This window comes from Carassius gibelio, chromosome A7, assembly GCF_023724105.1.
Source record: "Carassius gibelio isolate Cgi1373 ecotype wild population from Czech Republic chromosome A7, carGib1.2-hapl.c, whole genome shotgun sequence".
NCBI classification, from domain to species: domain Eukaryota; kingdom Metazoa; phylum Chordata; class Actinopteri; order Cypriniformes; family Cyprinidae; genus Carassius; species Carassius gibelio.
The window spans coordinates 33,870,696-33,894,057 of record NC_068377.1 but is presented as its reverse complement, the minus strand read 5'-3'; the positions used below and the strand labels follow the sequence as shown (position 1 = coordinate 33,894,057).

At 35.4% G+C, this 23,362-nt stretch overlaps 1 protein-coding gene across 5 annotated transcripts in view; it reads right to left on the bottom strand.

Moving 5' to 3' along the window:
* Positions 1-208: 208 nt before the first annotated feature.
* Positions 209-23,362, bottom strand: part of LOC128017334 (A-kinase anchor protein 13) — a 69,980-nt gene continuing 46,826 nt past the window's right edge. For 3 of the 5 annotated variants that reach the window (XM_052602679.1, XM_052602681.1, XM_052602684.1), the window contains 24 exons: positions 23,207-23,309; positions 20,577-20,619; positions 20,373-20,481; positions 18,598-18,760; positions 17,434-17,501; positions 17,256-17,307; positions 17,006-17,150; positions 15,718-15,821; positions 15,132-15,278; positions 13,916-14,163; positions 12,461-12,586; positions 12,256-12,373; positions 10,688-10,939; positions 10,038-10,114; positions 9,174-9,355; positions 8,585-8,667; positions 7,884-8,060; positions 7,530-7,682; positions 7,323-7,384; positions 5,935-5,979; positions 5,601-5,651; positions 4,328-4,765; positions 2,523-2,817; positions 209-2,289 (listed from right to left, as the gene is read on the bottom strand). In XM_052602679.1, coding sequence (XP_052458639.1) covers positions 2,231-2,289; positions 2,523-2,817; positions 4,328-4,765; positions 5,601-5,651; positions 5,935-5,979; positions 7,323-7,384; positions 7,530-7,682; positions 7,884-8,060; positions 8,585-8,667; positions 9,174-9,355; positions 10,038-10,114; positions 10,688-10,939; positions 12,256-12,373; positions 12,461-12,586; positions 13,916-14,163; positions 15,132-15,278; positions 15,718-15,821; positions 17,006-17,150; positions 17,256-17,307; positions 17,434-17,501; positions 18,598-18,760; positions 20,373-20,481; positions 20,577-20,619; positions 23,207-23,309 — 3,300 coding nt within the window. In that variant the 3' untranslated portion in view covers positions 209-2,230. The remainder of the gene's footprint in view (positions 2,290-2,522; positions 2,818-4,327; positions 4,766-5,600; positions 5,652-5,934; positions 5,980-7,322; positions 7,385-7,529; positions 7,683-7,883; positions 8,061-8,584; positions 8,668-9,173; positions 9,356-10,037; positions 10,115-10,687; positions 10,940-12,255; positions 12,374-12,460; positions 12,587-13,915; positions 14,164-15,131; positions 15,279-15,717; positions 15,822-17,005; positions 17,151-17,255; positions 17,308-17,433; positions 17,502-18,597; positions 18,761-20,372; positions 20,482-20,576; positions 20,620-23,206; positions 23,310-23,362) is intronic. The other 2 variants (XM_052602680.1, XM_052602683.1) reach the window with 1 other exon arrangement.

The window sequence follows — 23,362 nt, the reverse complement described above, 5'->3', positions numbered from 1 at the left end:
ATAGTGCAGACTGCATCGAGATCAAAGGTTCTGCATATTCTTCATACATTGGCAATTTCTTAAATAAATGCTTTAATCTTTTTAAAATCAAAAGGTAACCTTGATCTGTTTTGTCCAGTGAATTTGAATCAAACACAATAACCTGCACTTCAGTGGACAGATCACACACACACACACACACACACACACTACAAGCCACAAAATTAAATAAAAAAAATTGCAATAGATTTTAATGTGAGGAAATATTGTCTTCTGCTTCAAGACAATGGGATGAATGATAAATAAACCTTAAGTCTCACAAAACACATCTTACAAAATTAATCACAAATTAAACATTTTCAGAATTTTACATTTAAACATTAAACTCTAAAATATTTACATAACATTAGTTCTTTTTTATAGCGAAAAAACATGTACCTCAATGTACAAATGATACCTTACTTTCAAAACACAGATGAATAAACAAACCTATACTCCTGAGAGAAAGCTGGATTATATTTTAGAGCACACCATCATTTCTTTAAGGCTGAGCAACAGAGACGTGACAGCACTTTATCACCTGGATTGAGTTTTCCCTGTTCGGACAGAAGTGACGTTTCTAAAAATCATAGGCACATGAAATGACAAACCAATGATTCCCTTTGTGCATGTGAAGAAATAATAACTCCTGCACTGCGTCACTGTGTCTCCTCTGACATCATCACCGAGAGGTTATATAAATCCACAGAGGAGCCTTCAATTATAAAACGCTTCTCTGCTGCCCCCTCATGGTGAATTCAAGTCAGCGCAGGTGAAGACTGCAGTGCAAACCTACGCAAACGGGGCTTTAAGAGCATGCACTGCTTAAAAAATAAATTCTCATGGACCAATACATAGCTCCTAACAAAATCAGGCCAACAGAACAAAATCCTGTAGGACTGTAATGTGAATATTCCTGCATGATGAAATAAGTGGACACTCTCAAATGTATTTTTACTGATATTCATATGATATGGTGCTTTGATCCACAAGGGAGGATTTGTATAGGTGAGGTACCCTATCTTTCGTGGATGTTTATGTCTTTTACCTGTCCAGCAGGTTGCTTTAAATATCCCTCAGGGGTCTACAGTTCATCCAGTATTTACAGCTCATCCGTGCTGCTAAAGTCATGAAGTATTCAACGCAGAAGAATTAGAGAATCTCAAACTACCATGAAATGTTATGTTAAACAATGGCCCCCAAAAACTGTCCTTAGGTCTTTATCTTTGGAATGCTGATGAAAAATTGATTGTCACTTTCGGGGCAAGGGTAACATGTGAATGGTGTTAAAGTGCTCTGTGGCATTTCAAAGACGGGACTCCTCGGAGAAGGTAAAATAGAAAAACAGGGGGGAAATGGAAAACCACCTCTCTCCCCGAATCCCTTTAAATGTTAAAACTGAGATTAAATTTTAAATTGTCTTTCTTGCGCGCAATAAGCAGAAATGATTTTTCAGCCTTAAAGAGTTGGCCAATATGGGGAGCAGCAAACCCCATTTTTGCAATTTCAAATGTGTTGGTGGCACAATTCATTTGCAAATGAGTGCAATAATGGAAATTTATATACAATGTACATTTTAACAATGTATCCAAAGATGGGATTTGTCTGATAAACCTGTGACAGCAAGTGCAAATCTAAGAAATTAATGTGTAGCATATATATGCTGTCTGAATTAATCATTATATATATATATATATATATATATATATATATATATATATATATATATATATATATATATATATATATAAACACATACACATATACTGTATATACACACATGAGATTCCCATTAACATTTTTGCATGAGTTTTTTTTTTTTTTTGAATAATAATAAATAATTATTATTCTAAATGGTGATTCTCATTACTGTGATAGAACAAACTTTATTACAGCTGTAATAAAACACTATTTAAAGCAGTACAAAAACATTTACCATAGTATATAAATACTTTACAATTGAAATAATATTTTACTACTATTTATACATTACGGTAATGAGAATTTAGGGGCTAGACTGTTATTAAAATAATGCCACAGAAAATAAAAACAATCCTAAAATAGGACTGATTTGACTCATTTCTGTTGATTTTGCGGTGTAATGTGACCTGGACATGTTTTGTGAGAATTTTTAGATTGTAGAAAGATGAAGAGGGCACTTTGGGTGACTTCCTACATGATTTGATAGAAGACAGAAGGGATGATGGGTAAATCAGCAGAAGAAGATCTCTCCGTCCATTGAAGGCTCTGTCAGGGGCAGCAGATGTGATGCTGAAGACACAACAGAGCAATATTTGAGGAGAAGATTCATCTACACTGAACCACAATAGAAATCTTTCTCAACCAACGTAACGAATAACTGAGATTAATGCATAACACTCAGAAAGCCAGCATTTATACAGAATGTGCAGAACGGATACAGCGGTTGTGGTTTGCAGGCATTGAATCAATTCTTTATCATTATCTCAATACTGAATGAGTGTGTGTAGGTTCACAGTGTTTACCTGCATCCTGAGGAGGCTGGCTCTTGCTCTTCTTCTTCTTCTTGTCCTTCTTCTCCTTAGATGAAGCCAGCTGCAGCAGTCGTGTGGGCATCTGGTTTTGGCCTTCTAGGCTCTGAGTTTTGCTGCCCAGGGAGAAGAGGCTGCGGCCCTTCTGTTTGGAGTCTATCCTGGACAGAGAGTTCTTCCTGGGGCTGGACGATAAGTCTCCCTCCCAGATCTCTCGCTCGATGGAGCTGCTGCTCTGGAGCTTCAGGGAGTCCTCTGACGTGCTGGAGGGGGTGCGCTGAAGTCGAGCCTGGGGAAGAAAAGAGAACAAAAAACAAAACAACAACAAAAATCATGTTAAAGTCTAAAACAAATTCACCTTCTGTAAGTTTGGAACTTATCATTAATTATATTATATATTAATATAAATTTTCAAAGCTATTATTTGAAGAATGGATATATGGAATACAAAAATTCTGTCAGATAGTGATAAGCCAATAATAACTATTATTCATGTTATGCCCGATTATAATAAATTAAAATGATGTACTATTGTACTATGTACTCGTCCTTCGGATGAGACGTTAAACCGAGGTCCTGACTCTCTGTGGTCAGTAAAAATCCCAGGATGTCTTTCGAAAAGAGTAGAGGTGTGACCTCGGCATCCTGGCTAAATTCACCCACTGGCCTCGGACCATCATGGCCTCCTAACAATCCCCATATCTGCTGATTGGCTTCATCACTCTGTCTCCTCTGCACCAGTAAGCTGGTGTGTGGTGGGCGTTCTGGCACACTATGGCTGCCGTCGCATCATCCAGGTGGATGCTGCACAATGGTGGTGGATGAGGAGATACCCCTGACTGTGTAAGCGCTTTGAGTGCCTAGAAAAGCGCTATATAAATGTAATGAATTATTGACTAGATAAATGTAAAATAATATTATACATGTTTGGGTTCAGCAAGTAATTATTTTTTTTATTTTTTGGAAAACAATTCTGTTAATCAGCAAGGAGACAATAAACTGATCTAAAGTGACAGTAAATCCCCCCCCCCCCCAAAAAAAAAAAAATATTTCAAATTAATGCTGTTAGTTTCTATTTAACAAAAAAACTGAAAAAAAAAACTAATGATGCTGAAAATTTAGCTTTGTCATCACAGGATTTTTTAATATATAAAAACAGAAAACAGTTATTTTAAATAATAATATATTTTGAAAATAATAATTTAAAAAAATTAACAATATTACAGTTTTTAATGCGTTTTGATCAAATAAATGTGTCCCTGCTAAGCATAAGAGACTTTTCAAAGCATTATATATTATATATATATTTTTTTTTTTTGTATATTTACCTGAGGGGAGAGAGTGCTTGTTTATTAGTCAGGATCAAAATGTACATTATGAAAATTATTCATTATTTATTTTGAAATGTTCTAATGATTACATTCAACATCCATAAAAAAAACTCTAACACTGGCTGATAACTGATATGATACCAATGTACTGTATTCTGCATCCCTAATTTTTAGTACTTCATAGCATGCATGTTTTTATCTCACAATAAAATGTGAACAAGACACTGTGCCAATAGTCAAACATCTGTCGATGGTTCATTTTTTAAATTAGACGTTTCTTAATTCTTCTCATTTTATTCAGTCATATGCAGTCAAATTTTAAGAACTAAGTCTTTTAAACCATTTCCAAACCAGTTTTTGGATGCCCTCAAATTTTCAATTAAATATTGCGTGTAGAAAGATGATGGCCTTCGGATCTCTATTCTGAGTGAATTAATATTGTATATTACTGTAGCTTGAATGTCTCACCTCCACCTCGCGGAGGTGCTCCACTCTCTCCATCTCCTTCTGCAGCTGCTCCTTCTCTCTCTCCAGCCTCCTCTGAGCGTCCCTCAGTCTCTCTAGATCCCTCTGATAGTCCTCCTTCCTCCCCTGCAGCTCCTGCCGCACCTCGTCCAGCTCTTTGTTCCTCCTGCGCATCTCCTCCTCCTTCACCTGCAGCAGCAGCTCGTGGTCCGTCAGCTCCTGCTCCTTCACATCCCACTCCTTAACCTTGCGCCGCTTCTCTTCGGCGTGGACGGCCTGCTGGTGCTGTAGGGTGACGGCCTCCTGTCGCTGACGCTCCAAACTGCGCTGTTTCTCCTGCTCCACCAGCGAGGGGGGGCGAGAGGAGGACCGGGACGGGGTGCGCTCGTTTAGGGCCTGACGCTGGTCCTCGATAAAAGTGTCCTGCTGCAGCACCACGGCCTGGAAACAAAATCCATAAAGTAACCATTTAGAACAAGACACGGCTGTCTTCAGGTGACACCACAGTATTAAGAATCAAGCATACGTAACTTTTGAACAGGGCCATTTGTTTACATTCAACAAATATCATCTCTTTTGGATTACATATAAACCTCTTTTATGTGAAATATCTTGTTCAGGTCAGAACTAAATAAAAAATAACATGTATTTTGTATGATCCTTCTTATTTTACTAAAATAATTAACATCTTGCAGATACTTCAAAGTGTATGTAAACTTTTGATCACACCTGTGATAAAATATATATTTACACACAAACACACACACATGCATTAATATATATATATATTTATATATATATATATATATATATATATATATATATATATATATATATATATATTTTTTTTTTTTTTTTTTTTGAAAGAAATATATCGAAAGATCAAAAGTGACAGAAAATGTATTTCAATTAAATGGGGTTCTTTTGAACTTATAAAAAATAATGATATCAACATTATTAATAAGAAATGTTTCTTGAGCAAATCAGCATATTAAAATGATGGATCATGTGACTCTGAAGACTGGAGTAATGATGCTGAAAATTCAGCTCTGCGTCACAGTAATAACTTACAATATATTAAAATAGTAAAAAAATAAATAAAAGTATAATATTTCATGATTACAGTTTTACAGTATTTTTACATTCATATTTTTTTTTTTACAGTATTTTTCTATTTTAAGATGCCAGTTCAGATGTATTCTTTTATATTCAGATTTTCAAAATGATTTCTTATTTGTCACATCAGCATATATAATATCGGCTGTGAGATACACACCTGAAGTGAGGTCAGGAGGTCATGCAGGTGAGTGACACCAGTCAGGATCTGCTGTCAGGAAACACAAGCCATCAAGAAAGATATTGTCATTTGTCTCGATCTCAAAACAGCATGCAAAAAAACCTCAAAATGTGTATGCTGATTGTTAACATATTTATAACTAATTATATCGGAGACTTATCCAAGACAAGACAGTTGTTGTTATATCTACATGTTATCCAAGTACACTTTGATTCTTTGCCAGTTCTGCAAGCTAAAAACGTCATCCACAGCCCCAAGATGAGCTGAAGGATAACACCCTGAACTCTAAAAGATGCGTGCTCTTCTGTCTTACCTCGCTGTTTCTCTTCTGCAGGAGCAGCAGGTTGGCGTTTCCTCCCTGTGGAGCAGACAAGCAGAGACTGCAGCTTTACTGAGCCCAGCTGAGAGTGTTTAATCAGCCCAGCACCAGACAGAGCGAGCGCAGGCCTGAGCCCAGCTCACGCTGCTTATTACACACATTACAGAGTCAGCCGATGCTGGGCGCTCCTAATGCACGCTTATTCATTTTCCACCCTCCACTGAGCCCTCGCTCCACTAATGACTCCCATTAGCTACAAAACCTGACAGCACATGTGTGTAGTAAACACTAAATGACACTAGGGGGGAGTATGGTTCTGGTTGGGGCTGTTTATTGATGAGGGTTTTCATTTTGTTTTAAAATATTTTAATAAATATATACCCACGCTGAAACACACACACACACACACACACACACAAAAACAGGCGTTTATAGTTATTATGTGACATTAATTTAGAGCAGAAGCACAGCAATCATTAGAAATTAATATTTTTGAAAAATAAATCACACTATTTTTAGAGTGTCAATTTAACCTGGATGTAGTGTAATGAAGAAATGTGGAAGACTGTATAAAATACAGAATTTAAGACCAGCAAAAAGCTTTCAGTTGCATCAACTAAAAAAAAAAAAAAAGTTTATTAAATTATTTTTATTAAATTGAATGTGTCGTGCTTTTAAGATTGTTCTGACAACTGATTTAGATGTATGTGATTTGCGTGATGCTGTTCGGACTTCAATATTCAGATTTATTCGCTATTATCTTTTGCATTCTGACTTTTGCATCAATAACTCCTAGTTACTGCTTATTAATAGTTAGTTAAGATTAGGTACTGGGTAGGAATAGAGATGCAGAATATGTTCATGCAGAATATGTGCTTTATAACTATTAATAAACAGCCAATATGCTAGTCATCTGCATGCTAATAAGCAAACTAGTTAATAGTGAGAATCGTTCCCTAAACTAAAGTGTTACCAATATTTATCATGGAAAAACAGTTTAATACTATTTAATTATTATAGAAATGCTTTTCAACTTTAAAATGTCCTTACTGTCACTTGCTGAAGAAATGCTTTAATTTCTTTCAAACAACAACATATCATACAGACCCCAATCTTTTGCATATATTTTATACATATATATATATATATACATATATTGAATTATTAATATAGTAGAAGTAATTTATTGTAGTTTTCATTTTAAATTATTCAGATTTAGAATGATATACTCAAGATTGACTTCTGTATATTTCAATATATATCGAAACAACAACTCACATTGTAACTAAAAATTCAGGCTTTATATTTATACATTCAGAATTATGAACATAAGTTCAGATAATATAATGTTGGACCAAAGCTAATACTTCTAGACTTCCTACCTTCTTCAGAACACTGTCAGATCCTGTCCTCCGAAGATCTTCAGCTTCCTCTTTGTCGCCATCTACAGACACACAAACACAATGACTGAGAGCAGAATCGACTCCGTAACTGTGCTTTATATACAGATTTATTACATTGCAACCATCAGCTGCACTGCCAGATCTGAAGCATGAGAGTAATCATAATGAGCAGATTAAATGTCTCACGTTTGCAGATGTTTATCTGGTGGCTGTCAAACCCTCCGAAGGTCTCGGCTCTGCGTGGCAGACACACGGGTCCCATGTTCCCCGGAGCGCAGGCCAGCTGCTGTCCCACCACCCCTCCCAGACTGCTGTTCACCAGCGCCTGCAACATCTCCACTGCCACACACACACACACACACACACACACGCACGTCACTAACCGCATTACATTAAGTGAGTTACTAGTCCTGGAAGAACATTACAACTGGAAATGAGATGTTGCCACAGCTGCCACCAGACACAAATGACTCATAAACAACACATCAGCTTTCAGACAACAGGTGAGGAGCATCTGAAGACGCTGGTGGCATTTCTTACCCTCTCTGAGAGCGTCCATCATGATGGGTTCCCCCTTGGGCAGGTCCTCGTTGTTGGCCCTGAAGAGCATTTTAACCGCCGAAGCGGTGTCGTCGGACGAACCGCACATTTCACGGAAAAGCTTCATCTTCTCCAGCAGGAGTGAAACAATCTGTTCATCCTTCCTCTGGAGCATGTCTAAGACACACAGGAGTTTGTGTTATTTGCATATATATATATATATACACACACACACACATACATATATTTCCTGCACTACTATTCGTGATGAAGAACAACACCATGTCAAAAGATTGCTTTTATTTCTAATTTTAGGCTTAAGAATTTATTAAACTAGTTAGCTTGCATTGTCCTTGCTGACTGCATGCCACAAACAGTACAAAGTGATTCACAAGCAAATGACTCTTTTGAATCAGTTCATTTTAATCAAATGGTCAAAAAGGCTTACAAATCAGACTCAAATCTTGAGTTACTATTTAATGTGGCTTAAATGCTTGTACTTTCATAAAATTGTTAATGTTCTATACACACACACACACACACACACACACACACACACACTCCTAAACAAATCAGTTGTGATTATTTATTTATTCTCTATATAAGAAATATATTACTTTGAATAATTGGAATAATTTGGGGAAAAAATGTATAAACTGAAAAATGAGCTAAAGTAACAGAGAGAAAGGAAAGCTGCTCACCTCTCATTTCTTTTGTTTTTGTTTCGAGTAGCTTCCTGTCTTCCTCAGTTTCACTCGGGATCCCCTCATCATCATCCTTTTGTCTGTGAACACACACACAAAAAAAAAGAGAACCTTTAATATATACTGGTAATTTCTGAACAATACCATCCAACTACCCTTGCTATTTTTTTAATTTAATAATAAAACATTCAAAATTAGTAATTTTGATATAATTAAAATATTTAATCTTTAATTTTTTTTAAGAGAACTCATTTTAAAGCCATAACCACAGCAAAAAATATTTTTAAAATCTTTCTGTAAAATATCCATAAATGGCGATGATCAAGATGACTGAATAAGGAAAAAAAAAGACTAATAAGACTATATTAAGACAACTGTTTCACTGAATATATCCTAATTTAATGATGCTCATGCTTTAAATGAGAAAATTTGTTTGTTGATGCATTGTTAGATTTATGCTTGGCACAAGAAATAATTATTACATTGAAGCAAAAAAATTAATAATTAGCAATTTTGCTCCTCAAATAAATGCACCTTGTTTTTAAGCCACGATGCAGAGGGAAGTATGCGAATATCTGCTACTCACATTGAGTTCATGGCGTCCTGAATCAGCTGCATCCAGGTGTTACGTTCCTCTCGGGAACTGGCGTGAACCTCCACCATTTCGGGGTTTGCGATGCCGGCGGTGATGAGGAAGAGACCTCGCTCCTCGTGGGCCACCTCTCGCACGATCAGCTTCTGCAGGGAGATAACAGTGGCTCGCTGGTCCTGTTGATGAGAAGAGGAAGAGGGCGGAGTGAAGCAGAGAGAGGAAGAGAGATCAGAGAGACGGTAAACCAGCTGATTGAACCAAACTTCAACAACACTGTAGTGTAAAATGTGTATTCAGTCAACCCATGTGTTTGCTAACCTGAAAAAAAAAAAAACTCTAAACCCAAGTATTAAAATTAATGTCACATTTGTGTTACGGAAATTTTATTTAATCTAATTCTTTGCTTTGATAAGGAGGCTAGCTTTTCCTATTATATTCCCATGAAGAATTTTCCGTTACACTATTTTTTCAGATATGAAGTCAGATTAGATATGTATTCACTGCAAACGCAAAGCATAGGTCCATTTAGGAAGTTAAGAATCAAAAATAACAGTGGAGGATACTTTTTTTCTGAAATTCTGGGGGGTTTTAAAATAAAAACATCATGAACAAAGAATGCCATGAATAAATATAATAGAAGCGCATTATTAAAATAAATCTTAACACTTTATTATAAGGTATAAGGACACTTTTATTAAATATAGTTAACTAAGAATGAACAACTTCTACAGAATTTATTAATCTTAGGTCAGGAACATTTCAACACAATTTCAACATATACTCATGCATTTTTTAAATCAAAAGTTACAGCTTCAGCGTGTGACATTAAATATAAAAAACTGATATCAAATCACTCACCAGAGACGCAAAAACATATTTCTGGTCTTTTTCTTGGAGGAACACAAAGACATCCGAAAGAAGAAGTGCATGGACATCTTAAGATAAAAACAAAACAAAAAACAGCTGTGACAGTAAACATTAAATTCTACAATATTACATTTTTATATTTAAAAGAACAACTAATTATCTAATAATATTTGTGGAAATATGCAATATTGTATGTACCTTTGATAAATAATTTGTATGTAAACTTATAACTTAGTTGGTAAATATATATATATATATATATATATATATATATATATATATATATATATATATATATATATATATTTTTTTTTTTTTTTTTTTTTAAATAAAAAATACAATTAAATAAAATGTAAAAAAAAAAATATATATATAATTACATTGGTGATTTTGTCCCCTGTGATGATTGAAATAATAATTTAATGTTAACTTCCCATTAATTACTGGCTAGCTAAATGGTTTAATTACCTTTTCCTTCAAAATGAAAAATGTCATTACACTCACACATCATTACCAAAGGGATCTTAAAGATGTTGATTTTTTTCGAAACGGAAGAATCCCTCGTTTATAAAAGCTGTGAGAGGTGGAGAGTTTTCTCTTCTATCTACTGCTGAAGAAGATTTAGGGTGAGAGAGTTTTACCCTTCAGTCGTCCGGCAGCGTTTTTCAGCTGGAGAGGACCATCATGGAGAAGCTTGCGACTGCGCTGCAGATCCTCTCGGGCGAACATCTGACCGTTCTTCATGCGCGTGATGGACTTGCTGTCTGTACGGCCGTGGATTTCTTTCAACCTTTTCTTCTTCTCATGCTCATTCACTTTACTGTCCACTGAAGCGATGATGTCTTTCACCAGCTGTAGCGCCTGCGTCAAGTCTTCAAAATCCTTCTCGTTCTCTGCACAAGCACACATACGCTCAGGTTCAGATGAAATTGAGTTGTAAGAAATTCCTATAAACAATAAACCAGGCTATTTTGTTTCTTTATAGTCTCAATCAAATCCTCTTGAGAGCAATAAGCTCCTTCTCAAATGGCCCCTGAAAAGGATATTTGCTATACTTGACACTCTTATTCACTTTAAAACCTCTTTGTCGGGAACGTGACCAAAAAGCCTTTCAGACGGCTGTGCAACAGTTGGAAGTGATTTGCAGTGAATGTGAAATGTTTACACGCTGTGTCTCTATGAGGATCTGTTTGTCTCATTTGTGTCTAGATATCATCATCTCTGTGTTTTTGTGCAGATCGGAGAAGTTCAGGACCTTCAGAAGTAGGCAGTGATGACTCAATCTGTCAAATACAGTACCCGAAAAAAAAAAAAAAAAAGTCTTTTTTTTTTATTTATTGACACTATTGTGAATGATTATTACAATTTTAAATAATTGTTTTCTATTCTTATATAAAAAAATTACAGTTTTATATTTAGAAGAACAAATAACAAAGCAAAACTATTTATATGGACGTGAACAATGTTTTGTACTTTATGTATCTTTGATGGAAATTTTTTATTTTAATCTTGTGATTTTGGTTAATACAATTAAAATGCTATAGAAATTTCTACATGAGTGGATTTGTGTACTCTTATGATTTTTTAAAAACGCGATTATAAATATTTATTTTAAAATGTCTTTTTTTTCCTGTGATGCAAAGCTGTATTTCCAGCATCATTCCTCCAGTCTTCAGTGTCACATGATCCTTCAGAAATCATTCTGATACGCTGAACTAGTGCTTGAGAAATATTTCAGATTGTTATCAATATTGAAAGCTGTTTGTTTGTTAAAAAAAAAAAAAAAAACGCCCAAAAGAATAGCATTTATTTGAATCTGAAATATTTTGTAATATTATAAATGTCTGTACTGTGCATCCTTGCTGAATGAAACCATTATCTTTAAAAAAATAAATAAAAAATCCTGCCTACCCTAAGCTTTTGAATGGTAGTGTAATCTTTTTTTTTTTTTTGGTCTATTCATTGAACAACTATTGGGAATGGGGGTGGAATGGGACTGGATCACATGGGTCACAAGTGAATTAGAGCTCCCACAAAATATGCATTTTCTGCTATAATAACCATTTAGCCCAAACACTACTACTAAGAACTGATTGATCGATTTCTTATATAAAATAAATAAATAAATAAAATTCATTTTGTGGTGGCCTTCATAAGATGCTCGAACCCCTGACAGCTGGTGACTGAATCCAATCAGAGTTAATCTCACCTTTGGTGTGCAGCAGGATTCGCTGTAAAAGCACCGGGTACTTTGTTATCCTCTGAGTCACCAGTAATATGCACTCTGGGATGCCCATACGCCGGACAACACTGCTGCTCATTTTTTTCTGGAAACAAGAGCACATTGAGGACTGTTAGGTATCTCTGTGCATTTAATGGGAAGAATGACCAACATAATAAAGTGCAGCATTTACCCTGATGAATGCCTGGAAGCGTCGGTCTCTGGCATGCAGCTCCTTGTAAAAGTTCACTGCTTCACTGTGTCGACTGCAAAATTTGCCATAGATTTTCTTCATGCCTTCTGCATTGGAGTCTGAGAACTGAAGCATATCATGTGGCATAAATCAACACAGGAGCTTGGATATGAACAATGAATCTGTGGTCTAATTCAAGCTGACATCTGCACGTCATACTCAACAAGACGTCTTTATATGCTAATAAGTTACAATACAAGGCAACATTACTACTCACAAATGTAGTATAATAGCGATTTGCAAAGTTTTTTGTCAGCCAAACCCCTTTAATCTAAAATATTTACCCTCAGACTTTAAGTTAACATTTTAATAATTTAAAGACACATTTGCATAATCACAGTTCTTTGATGTTGGTTAAAGGTCACATGACATGCAGGTAAGCAAATAAAATATTTAATCTGTTAAATACATAGTCTAAACAATACATATTGATTATTTATTATATTCTTGACATTTATTATTTTCTTTCCATTTTTAGGATGTAATTAATTCTGCAATTAATAATCTTTGTAGAAATGCTGTAAAATAATAAAGAAATAATTTAGTTTTTGTTTTCATACATTCAAATTTTCACTAATAACATCTGCAATTTCAACTCAATTTTATGAGTTTTCAGAGGGGATTAGTAAGCAAACCGAAGTGCAATGAACATATCACTGTAGGATATAAATATTGAAATTATTTTACCATTAAAGCACCAAGTTAAATATTAAATTATAGACATTTACATTTTTTATACTGTTCACTATATATTATATATATATATATATATATATATATATATATATATATATATATATATATATATATATATATATATATATATATATATATATATATATATATATATATATATATAGTATAGCATAACAGTTCCATACAGAAGAGTACAGTATATCATACATTATCACAACAAAATTGTATGATATACTATAGAACAGTGAGGTGCATGCTTCAAAACTGGTTTTGTTACAGACTCCAAATTTTACATTTAAATGGCAACAGTACACAAATTAACAAGAAAGTCCTAAAATTCACACAGAAATGCATTTATTTATATACACACACACACACACACACACGTATGTTTTTGTGAAAAGTGGGGACATCCCATAGGCGTGATGGTTTTTATACTGTAAAAACGGTATATTCTATGGCCCTACACCAACCCTACCCCTAACCCTCACAGGAAACTTTGTGCATTTTTACTTTCTCAAAAAAACTCATTCTGTATGATTTATAAGCATTTTGAAAAATGGGGACATGGGTTATGTCCTCATAAGTCACCCTCTCCTTGGAATACCTGTGTCATACCCATGTCATTATACAGAGTTGTGTCCTGATATGTCACAAAAACAAGAACACACACACACACACACACTCAAACACCCATACCTGGTTGACCAGCACATCTCCTATCCTGTTGATTATGAATCCGTCCGTTGCTTCCAGCTTTGCTTCCTTCTTCTTCTCCAGCAGAGCGCTGAAGAAGAACGAATGGAGTTCCAGGAGCTCGTCCAGCATGGGGAACATCTTCTCCACCGCCTGGACCTCCAGCTGGAGATCTCTCTGCAGGCCCTTACAGTACACATCAGACATGATCCGTAACGTCCGCAGGTGATGCATCTCCGTCTGGACCAGCTCTGGATTGATAAAGGAACAGGATGTTTAGATCCAGACATCTGCAAGTGCAGCAGTTTGCGCGCTTCTTGCTTTCAGAGCAATCAATGGAGATGTAGACTCCTTGAAAAGGAAGAGATTCCCATGTGTAAGTTGTCAACTACTTCTGAACTATTCTCTTCAACTGTAAACATCCACTTTGAATTAACTTAAGTTAGTTGTTACTTTTTACCTATTGTTGATCAGAGAAACTAAGAGCAACTATTAGCAAACAGCTTTAGGACTTCAAGTAATAAACTTATGGAAAAGTTAGAAAAATCTACTTGACAATAAAAATTGGCTGTGCTTTCAGCAAACATAATAAAATAAGATTAAGTACAAAAGAATTATAATCTATACTTGTGGATGATAGTTCAACAAGCTATCATACTGAAGTTAGTGAGTGTTAATGTTAATGTTGTACATTAGTGAAGTTATATTTTATTATTTTCACAGACCTTTCCTCAAATCAATTTAACTTTAACTTTTTTACATTTAGATTGTGGTCCATGCAACCTTTAAAATAGCGTTTATCTGACAAAACGGAAGTAAACATGAATAAACATTTAGGTCAAAACTTCCACATGCAAATAAAAACAAAAAAAAAACAATTGCAACAGTGTTACTTTGGTATCACTGATAAACTATTATAGTTTATTATTTAGATTTTTGTATTGACCTTTTTCTTTAAATTTAAAGTGTTCGTAATTTTTAGTTTTTTTATTGGTTATCGTTTCTTCAAAAGTTTAAGTTATTTTAGTACATAAAGTTAAACTAAATGAATGTGCTGCAATAAAATAAGTTTACGAGTTTTTTTTTTTTTTGTGGTTTTAGTTAAGTATTATAACCCTCTTTAGCATTTTGCATTACCATAATTTATTCAGAGTAAGTGAATAAAAACTCACAGAACAGCAAATGCTTATAAAGAAATGGAAATTGCATTAAATTCTACCATAGATGACATCTTGTCTCTTAATGACGTCCTTCTTGAGTTGCTTCAGATATTTCTTATCTACAGTAAGGCTCCAGGAATCGGCCTCCAGTTCTTTAACATCTGCTTCAAACTCTCCCATCAGCCGGCTGTCAACCATCTCAGTTCCTATTAGAGATACAACAATACAGTTAGCTCACGGTTCAATAAATATCTCAGTTTTTGGTTTGGTTCGCATGGCGTGGCACATCAGTGTGTGTTTTTTTGTTATTCTACGCTTTGGCGTCAGGAGCAGTAAGAGGTTAAATATTTATTTCTTAAAATTCCACTGCACACAATCTTAGGGTACTGTAAAATATACATAAAATAAATGGACGGTAGTAGGAATGCATGGTCAAAAAACAATTTCATTAATAGTGAAAGTGAGGAATGACAGGAAATAACTGAGTGGAAAAGAAAAGGATAAAAGACCATGAAGCCACAGCTCTGACAATTAATAACCTATACACTCTCCCCTGAAAGATCTCAGCTTGAAAGCTCTTTGAAGCTTTTGAGAGGGCAAGAAATTGTACCTGGTATTATACTGGGGGGAAATATGTCTGCTTACCTTCATCTAAAGACTCAGTGGACGCTGTAACCTTGTGGGGTTTGTGGAGAGAGTCTGTGGATTGAGACAGATACCGCATGCCTCTTAGAGGCATATCGTCAAACCTACAGGAAGAGGATGAGGTGGTGTGGTTATGACAGAAGGTCAGTAAGGTCAAGTGCCCTAAAGACAGATTCACTGAAGATTCTGTTCATTTGTATGTTGGGAATGGCTTACTACTGTACCACACTTCTTCTGCTAAGAATGCAGCACCCATGTTGTCTTTATGCACTGAACACCCATATAACCTACAGTATAACATTTGTCCAAATGTGTAGAATACTGGGGTAGAGCCCACAAAGGAAGAAGCTTCATTTGATCTGATTTTGTGTGTTTTTTTTTTAAGTCTACTTAGTGGCTTATTTTATTTAAGTTTCAACTCAAAAGTAGATCCAAAAATGCAATATTTGTACATACTGCTGAGAAGATACCAGTTATCTGTAAACATGCAACATGAGGTAATGGTCACACTTCAGTTTGGGGACCAATTCTCACTATTAAATAACTATAAACTATGTTTTTTCCTCAATAAACTCCTAGTTTCTTATTAATAGCTAGGAAGGTAGTTGTTAAGATTAGGTATTGGCTAGGAATACGAGATGTAGAATATGCTAATGCAGAACATGTGCTTTATTACTTCTAATAAACCGACAATATGCCAGTAATATGTATACTACTAAGAAACTGGTTCATAGTCAAAATTGATCCCCACACCGAGGTAATTTTAATTTATTATACTGTACAGTTTCATAGCCATCTTTTCATAATAGTTGGCAGGAAGCAGCATATTCTGTGCAGTGTTAATTTAGTATCATTATATACTATTATAGTATTTATTTAGATTTTGAATTAGCATTTATATTTATTTTTTTTGGAAATATTTTGATTCAGCTTTACCTTATTTTTATTTCCGTTTAGTTTGAGTAATTTTAGTTTGGTTTTACTTAAGTTTGGCTCAGTGGTAGAGCATTGTGTTAGCAGAGCAAAAGGTCATGGGTTCAATACCCAGGGGGAAAAAAATGTAGCCTGAATGCACTGTAAGTCACTTTGGATAAAAGCGTCTGCTAAGTACATAAATGTAAATTTTTCTTTTATTTTACTTTATATTAATCTATATTTAACTAGGTTTATTTCAGACAGAATGATTTTTCATAGTTGTAGTTTGAGATAACTATTACAAACATATACAGTAATTTCATTCTCAGTTAAAACATAGAATACTTGTTGGTATATGTGTTTAGGAACTAACATTGCAATGTTGTTGATGGACATGCTTTTCGAGAGGTTGCTGCCGTGGAAGGGCATAATACTGGTGGCTCGTCTGGACGGGGCAATCACCGAATGCTCCTCTGGAGAAAAGATAGCAGACCAGGGACGATCCCGCATTGTGGACGCTACACACACACACACACAAAAATAATAACTCACATGCAACATTAAGATCAGCTGCCATAAAAAAAATAAGACTATACAAAGAGAAACAAAAACAACAAACCCACATTTTGTTCGTAGAGTGACGGCAGGCATATTGGTGGACTCTGGTACAGCAAACTGTTGTTTACGAAACAGAAAAAAGGAAGATATTTTAAACAGAAGACAAGGCAAACACCTTTCTTGACATGTAACTGAAAGAATATGGTACATTTTAGAATAAAAAAAAAAAAAAACGTATTATACCTGCATTCTGCTTTTGGGACAAACTGGGATGTTTTCTCTACAACTCTTGTGAACTCTCACATTGCAATCTGCATAAACACACGTCAAAAGAACACATTAGGAAAGTACTCACTGCTTTGATAAAGATGCTATATTACAGCGTTGCAGTATAATATTTCAGTTTGCTACCCAAGCATAAACACAGCTTTTTCTCTTTGCAGAGACTTCATGTCCATAACCAAACACAAGGGACTGATGTAGCTGGAGGTCTATGTTTGTTATTTTGCTAATCTGGCTCATGGTCGAAGTGTTAAAGACAGTTGGGCTTATGCTTAGGAATTCCTTCCAGTAAGGAAACTCCACCAAGCACACAAATTAAACCCCACGAACATGACAACAAGAAACACACTTCTCTCTCTAAGAGCAAGAATCTAACCACAATGATCTTTAGATGCTTCCTGGAGAAAATACAGCATTAGTAAACACAACAACACTTTCAAACCCCATGAGAGAACTAATTATGTGTGATCGGAATTAATTAAACAGTATATTTTCTTTGTTTATTATTTCTTCTTAGCATAATTTTTTTTTAAATAATTGCCATTACTGTATGTTATATCATTTTTATTTATTTATTGTGTTATTTTTATATAGATCTACAGTATTGGTTGGTCTAGAAGGCTATGGACAGATGCTTAAATAAATTCATCGAGAACTTACGGGACATTTATACACCTAAATGTAAAAAAGCATCAAACAAACAAAGAGGAGGGAAAGGAATAAAACAATATAACAAAGACTTCCCCCTACATGAATACGTTTTTCTCTTCAGCAGCTCCATGAGGAAGTGAACAATGTTACCAAAACTGCTTCCTATTTTTAAGCAACGAGTCTTTTGAAATACATGACACATCAGTTCAGACATCTTTAAACCCCCTTAGCATTTCTATTCTGTATTCATACTGATAATCAAAAGATATTATATGTGTCCTGCACATACCATGCATGATTCTGCTATTTTTCCTATTTATCACTGCTTTGTCTGTACCCAAAATAAGCACTGTACAAATAAAGGTAATAAACGATTATACTACACAATATCTTTGCATGTGAAATCTAGTTTAAGGGAGTAAATAACTCAAACGGCGGTTAACACCAGAGGTGCAATGCCGAATGGCTTCTTACTTGTGCAGCTGACAGTATCTTTAGTGTTGAGGGTTTTGTTGCATTGCTGGCACAAAGCTGGATGCAGCAAGTTTGACGTGCTGAACACGTGTCCATTCACTGATTTCTTCTCTCTCTCTTTGGCCTCTCGGACTTTCTCCCGATTCTTTTCCTTTTCTTTTTCCTGTGCCAGAAAAGGAATAAGAAATATTACAATAGGCGACAGACTCGGTGCTTAAATATGCCAGGCACCGTAATGCCCATCAATAGCTACTTTAGTTTAAACCCATCAACTCAAACTGCTCATCGTTTTCTTTAATAGCATTTCTGCAAAGTAATTTACTGCACCACCCTGTCGTCACGTTCTTAAACAAGGTGCTTGTTTGCCATTACTAAACTTTACAGGACAACATTTTAAAGGATGAGCACCCCAGATCAGAGCTGATACGTATGCTAAACAAGAGAAGGACCTTTAGTTGGAAACCCTATTATCCACAGCTGCTCATTTGTGTAATATATTAAAAAAAGAAAAAAGAAAAAAAGGTGCGATGTCATTTCAAACTGAGTGCATTTTCATTGTGATTCAGACAGTTGTGCATAAACATCCTCTAAATTGTTGTCAAGTTCTCCTGTAACAAAGTTCAGCTTCCTGCTTATTAAAACAGGCCTCCAGTTAAGCAACTGTATAGAAACAACCATTTTTGGCAATAAGAAGCAAAAGTAACATACCATCTGGTTTATTCTAAACTTTAAATATTCATTTAAATTGCACACGGTTATAAATATGTATCTTTTTTTAAACAACCGTCAATAATGTGTCAGGTGTGGATGAAATGCACTGAAAAGACCATCGCTGTGACAAATAAACAGTGAGCGTGTCACTGTTAGGCAACTAAGGAGTTCAGAAAACGTGAACATCTAGAAGTGTGAACAGAAGATACACAACAAAAAGTCAACGGGACAAATCATAGCTCTCGTCAAAAAAAGCGATTGAGATTTGGCTTACCTCTTCTCCCTTCAAGGTCCTTATCTTCTGATAGCGGCCCTGCACCTCGCAAAACTTTCTATATAACATTACTGTAGGAGGCAGAGCCTTTGCAAGACTCTCTACCGAGACAACAAGTTCAGCATCACCTCAGATTCGGGAGGAAGTGACTCAACCCGAGCTGGGAGGTGCTGTGACTCTTACTTCCTTTTTTATTACACGGTCATTGCTGGTCTAAGAACGGCAACGTGCTGATGAAATCTGTACGTTTTGGTGTAAAAACACCCTTATGAAAACATTTCTAGCCGATAGACGAAAGCCTTTCAGGGTATAAATTAAATGTGTAAAGTATTAAATTGATTTGAATGCTTTATTTTACAAAGCACAAAATGTGTAAACGTGAAACTAGGCCAAAAATATCTTGACTTTTGGGAAGTTTAGAGTATTAATAGGAGGTCAATTCTGAAATGATATATGCAAAGTAGCCTAAAAATAAAAAATCTGTGCCTCTTCCCATTATGTCTCTGCAGTTTGTAAATAAGGTACTGGCCCTTTAAAATGCTAAAATGCTGAGCTAACATTAAAGAATGAAACATTACCGTGCCTTCTCTTCCTGTCTTATTTCCTCTAATGCTCAGAAAGAACCTGACAACATTTACTTCTTCATTCATTTTAGTACCATGGTAAATTCCTGTCTTACGTTGACTGACTTTGCATCCAATCATCAGTATGAATGAAAAACATGATCTAATCTACATTACTGGTATAAAGGAAGTAAACTGAAAAAACTTGACAACAAAAGTTGACATACTCTGGCCTTCTTGTACATTTTGTTCTTCAAGTAGCTGAACGTCCGGCTCACTTTGGTGGTATTTTTTTCAAAATCTCCTCTTAAAGGACCAGGTTCCTCCTCTGTGATGCTAAAAAAATAAAAAATCAAGATATAAATGAATACAATACTCTGTTTCCACAAATGCCTAAATGAAATGAGCCAAAATAGTCATGGGTGTCTGACCTGTATCCCATTGAGCTGGTGGCACTGGTGAATGACGTCATGCCTGTAAGTACACAATGGATTCAAATTAGCTTCGCCAACAACAAACAGCCTTCGTGCCCGGTGATAGAGCCTGATTTACGTACACATGCAAAATCATCTTTTTGCAGTAAGAGTTAGTGCTAGGTCAAGCAATTTAACCAGATTAAAAGAAAAAAAAAAAAATATATATATATATATATATATTTATTTATTTATTTCTATTTATACACACACACACTTTTTTGGGGAATCAATAAAAAATGCTGGGGAATTTCTCACAATAATATCTAAATATGATTGTAAATATAAAGGCAGGGGTAGTAAGATAGGGCTAGTTCAGAATATGACCATGTCCAAGGGTGATATAGCTAAATGTATCTCTCAATATTTTCACAATATTGATATACACTATTGATGATACTTTTACTTTGCCTGAATTTTTTTTTTTTTTTTTGCCACCTCATGAAAAGACATGATCTGCATACCTGAAACAGCTATTTTTGAAAAAGTACAAAGTTACGCAATATTGCCTAGTTTATATAGTCAGCATATTTTCTTTTTTCAAAACCAACATTAACGTTTTAATGAAAACTGAAACTGAGAATAAAATGTTGGTAATTAAATTTGTGTAAGTAGGCAATGTTTTCCAAGTCTTTTGTTAAGTCTTTGGTACTTTTAATTGTGATGATTTTGGCTAATATTTAACAAAAACCCACCAATTCACTCTCTCAACAAATTATAATACTTCATAAGACCAATAATAATAAAAAAAACATTTCAAGTGAATTGTTGGCCTTCTGGAAAGTATGTTAATTTACTGTACATGTTCTCAATACTTGGCAGGGGCTCCTTTTGCTTTAATTACTGCCTCAATTCAGCGTGGCATGGAGGTGATCAGTTTGTGGCACTGCTGAGGTGGTGAGAAGCCCAGGTTTCTTTGACAGTGGCCTTCAGCTCATCTTCATTGTTTGGTCTCTTGTTTCTCATTTTCCTCTTGACAATACCTCATAGATGCTCTCTGGGGTTCAGGTCTGGTGAGTTTGCTGGCCAGTCAAGCACACCAACACCATGGTCATTTAACCAACCTTTAGTGCCTTTGGCAGTGTGGGCAGGTGCCAAATCCTGCTGGAAAATGAAATCAGCATTTTGAAAAAGCTGGTCAGCAGAAGGAAGCATAAAGTGCTCCAAAATTTCTTGGTATATTGGTGCAGTGACTTTGGTTTCCAAAAAACACAGTGGACCAATACCAATAGATGACACTGCACCCCATATCATCAAAGACTGTGGGAACTTAACACTGGACTTCAAGCAACCTGGGCTATGATCTTCTTCACCCTTCCTTCAGACTCTAGGATCTTGGTTTCCAAATGAAATACAAAACTTGCTCTCATCTGGAAAAAGGACTTTGGACCACTGGGCAACAGTCCAGTTCTTCTTCTCCTTAGCCCAGGTGAGAAGCCTCTGATTTTGTTTGTGGTTCAGGAGTGGCTTAACAAGAGGAATACGACAACTGTAGCCAAATTCCTTGACACGTCTGTATGTCTTGACCCCAGCCTCAGTCCATTCCTTGTGAAGTTCACTCAAATTCTTGAATCGATTTTTCTTGACAATCCTCATAAGGCTGCGGTTCTCTCGGTTGGTTGTGCATCTTTTTGTTCCACACTTCTTCCTTCCAGTCAACTTTCTGTTAATATGCTTGGATACAGCACTCTGTGAACAGCCAGCTTCTTTGGCAATGATTTGATTGTCTTCTGGACATATGGCATGTCACAATATTCTAATTTGTTGAGAAAGTGAATTGGTTTTCATTAAATGTGAGCAAAAATCATCACTATTATAAGAACCAAAAGATTTAAACTACTTCAGTCTGTGTGCATCAAATTTTATACACGAGTTTCACAATTTGAGTAGAATTTCTGAAATAAATAAATTTTCCCACAACATTCTAATTTATTGAGATGCACCTGTATGATAGCACTCTTTTATATGGAGGATCATACTTTTAATTTATTAACTGAGTGTATATATATATATATATATATATATATATATATATATATATATATATATTTATTTATTTGAGGGACAGGTTTCGAGTGTGACTAAGATATTTCATCTATCTCTACATCTGCTGTGAATCACAGGACATCATCTAGGGATGAGATGCTGGAGGTCACTATACTGAAGATGCTATTATCCAGTTCTTACTGTAACTTACTTATGATGTCCTCCTCATCACTAGATGAAGAGGTGACAGCAAAGACACTTTTAGATTTGGGGAGGAGTGGTGAGAGCTTGAATTTAAATGAGATCTGCCTCTTTCGTCGAATTCTTCCTATCGTTGTGCGGCCGCATTGGGGATGGAAAAGTCAGAGCAAGTACTTATTAAACCATATGATTTAAGGGCTTGAGAAAGGGGTGGAGGACAACTAACACAAACCAGATGAGGAAAACAAATGATGTTATATTGATACCACCTGTTTGTGTACAACCTCTGAAACAAGGAATTAAGTAGAACAATCTGACACCAAAAGATGTTTCTAACTATAACTCAATCTCTAAAAGCCAGAAACTGAGAAAAGAAATGGAAATAAAGCAGCTTTACTTACCATCTATGTCCCGTTGGCTGATGGAAAGCATAGAGACTGATTTTTTGAGGGGGAGAGTCACAGATGGACCACTGTGTCTGAACTGATGATACTTCCTTGATTTCTGAAATCAAAAACTCAGATGCTCAGTGATAAAGTTACAGAAGTAAAAATGTC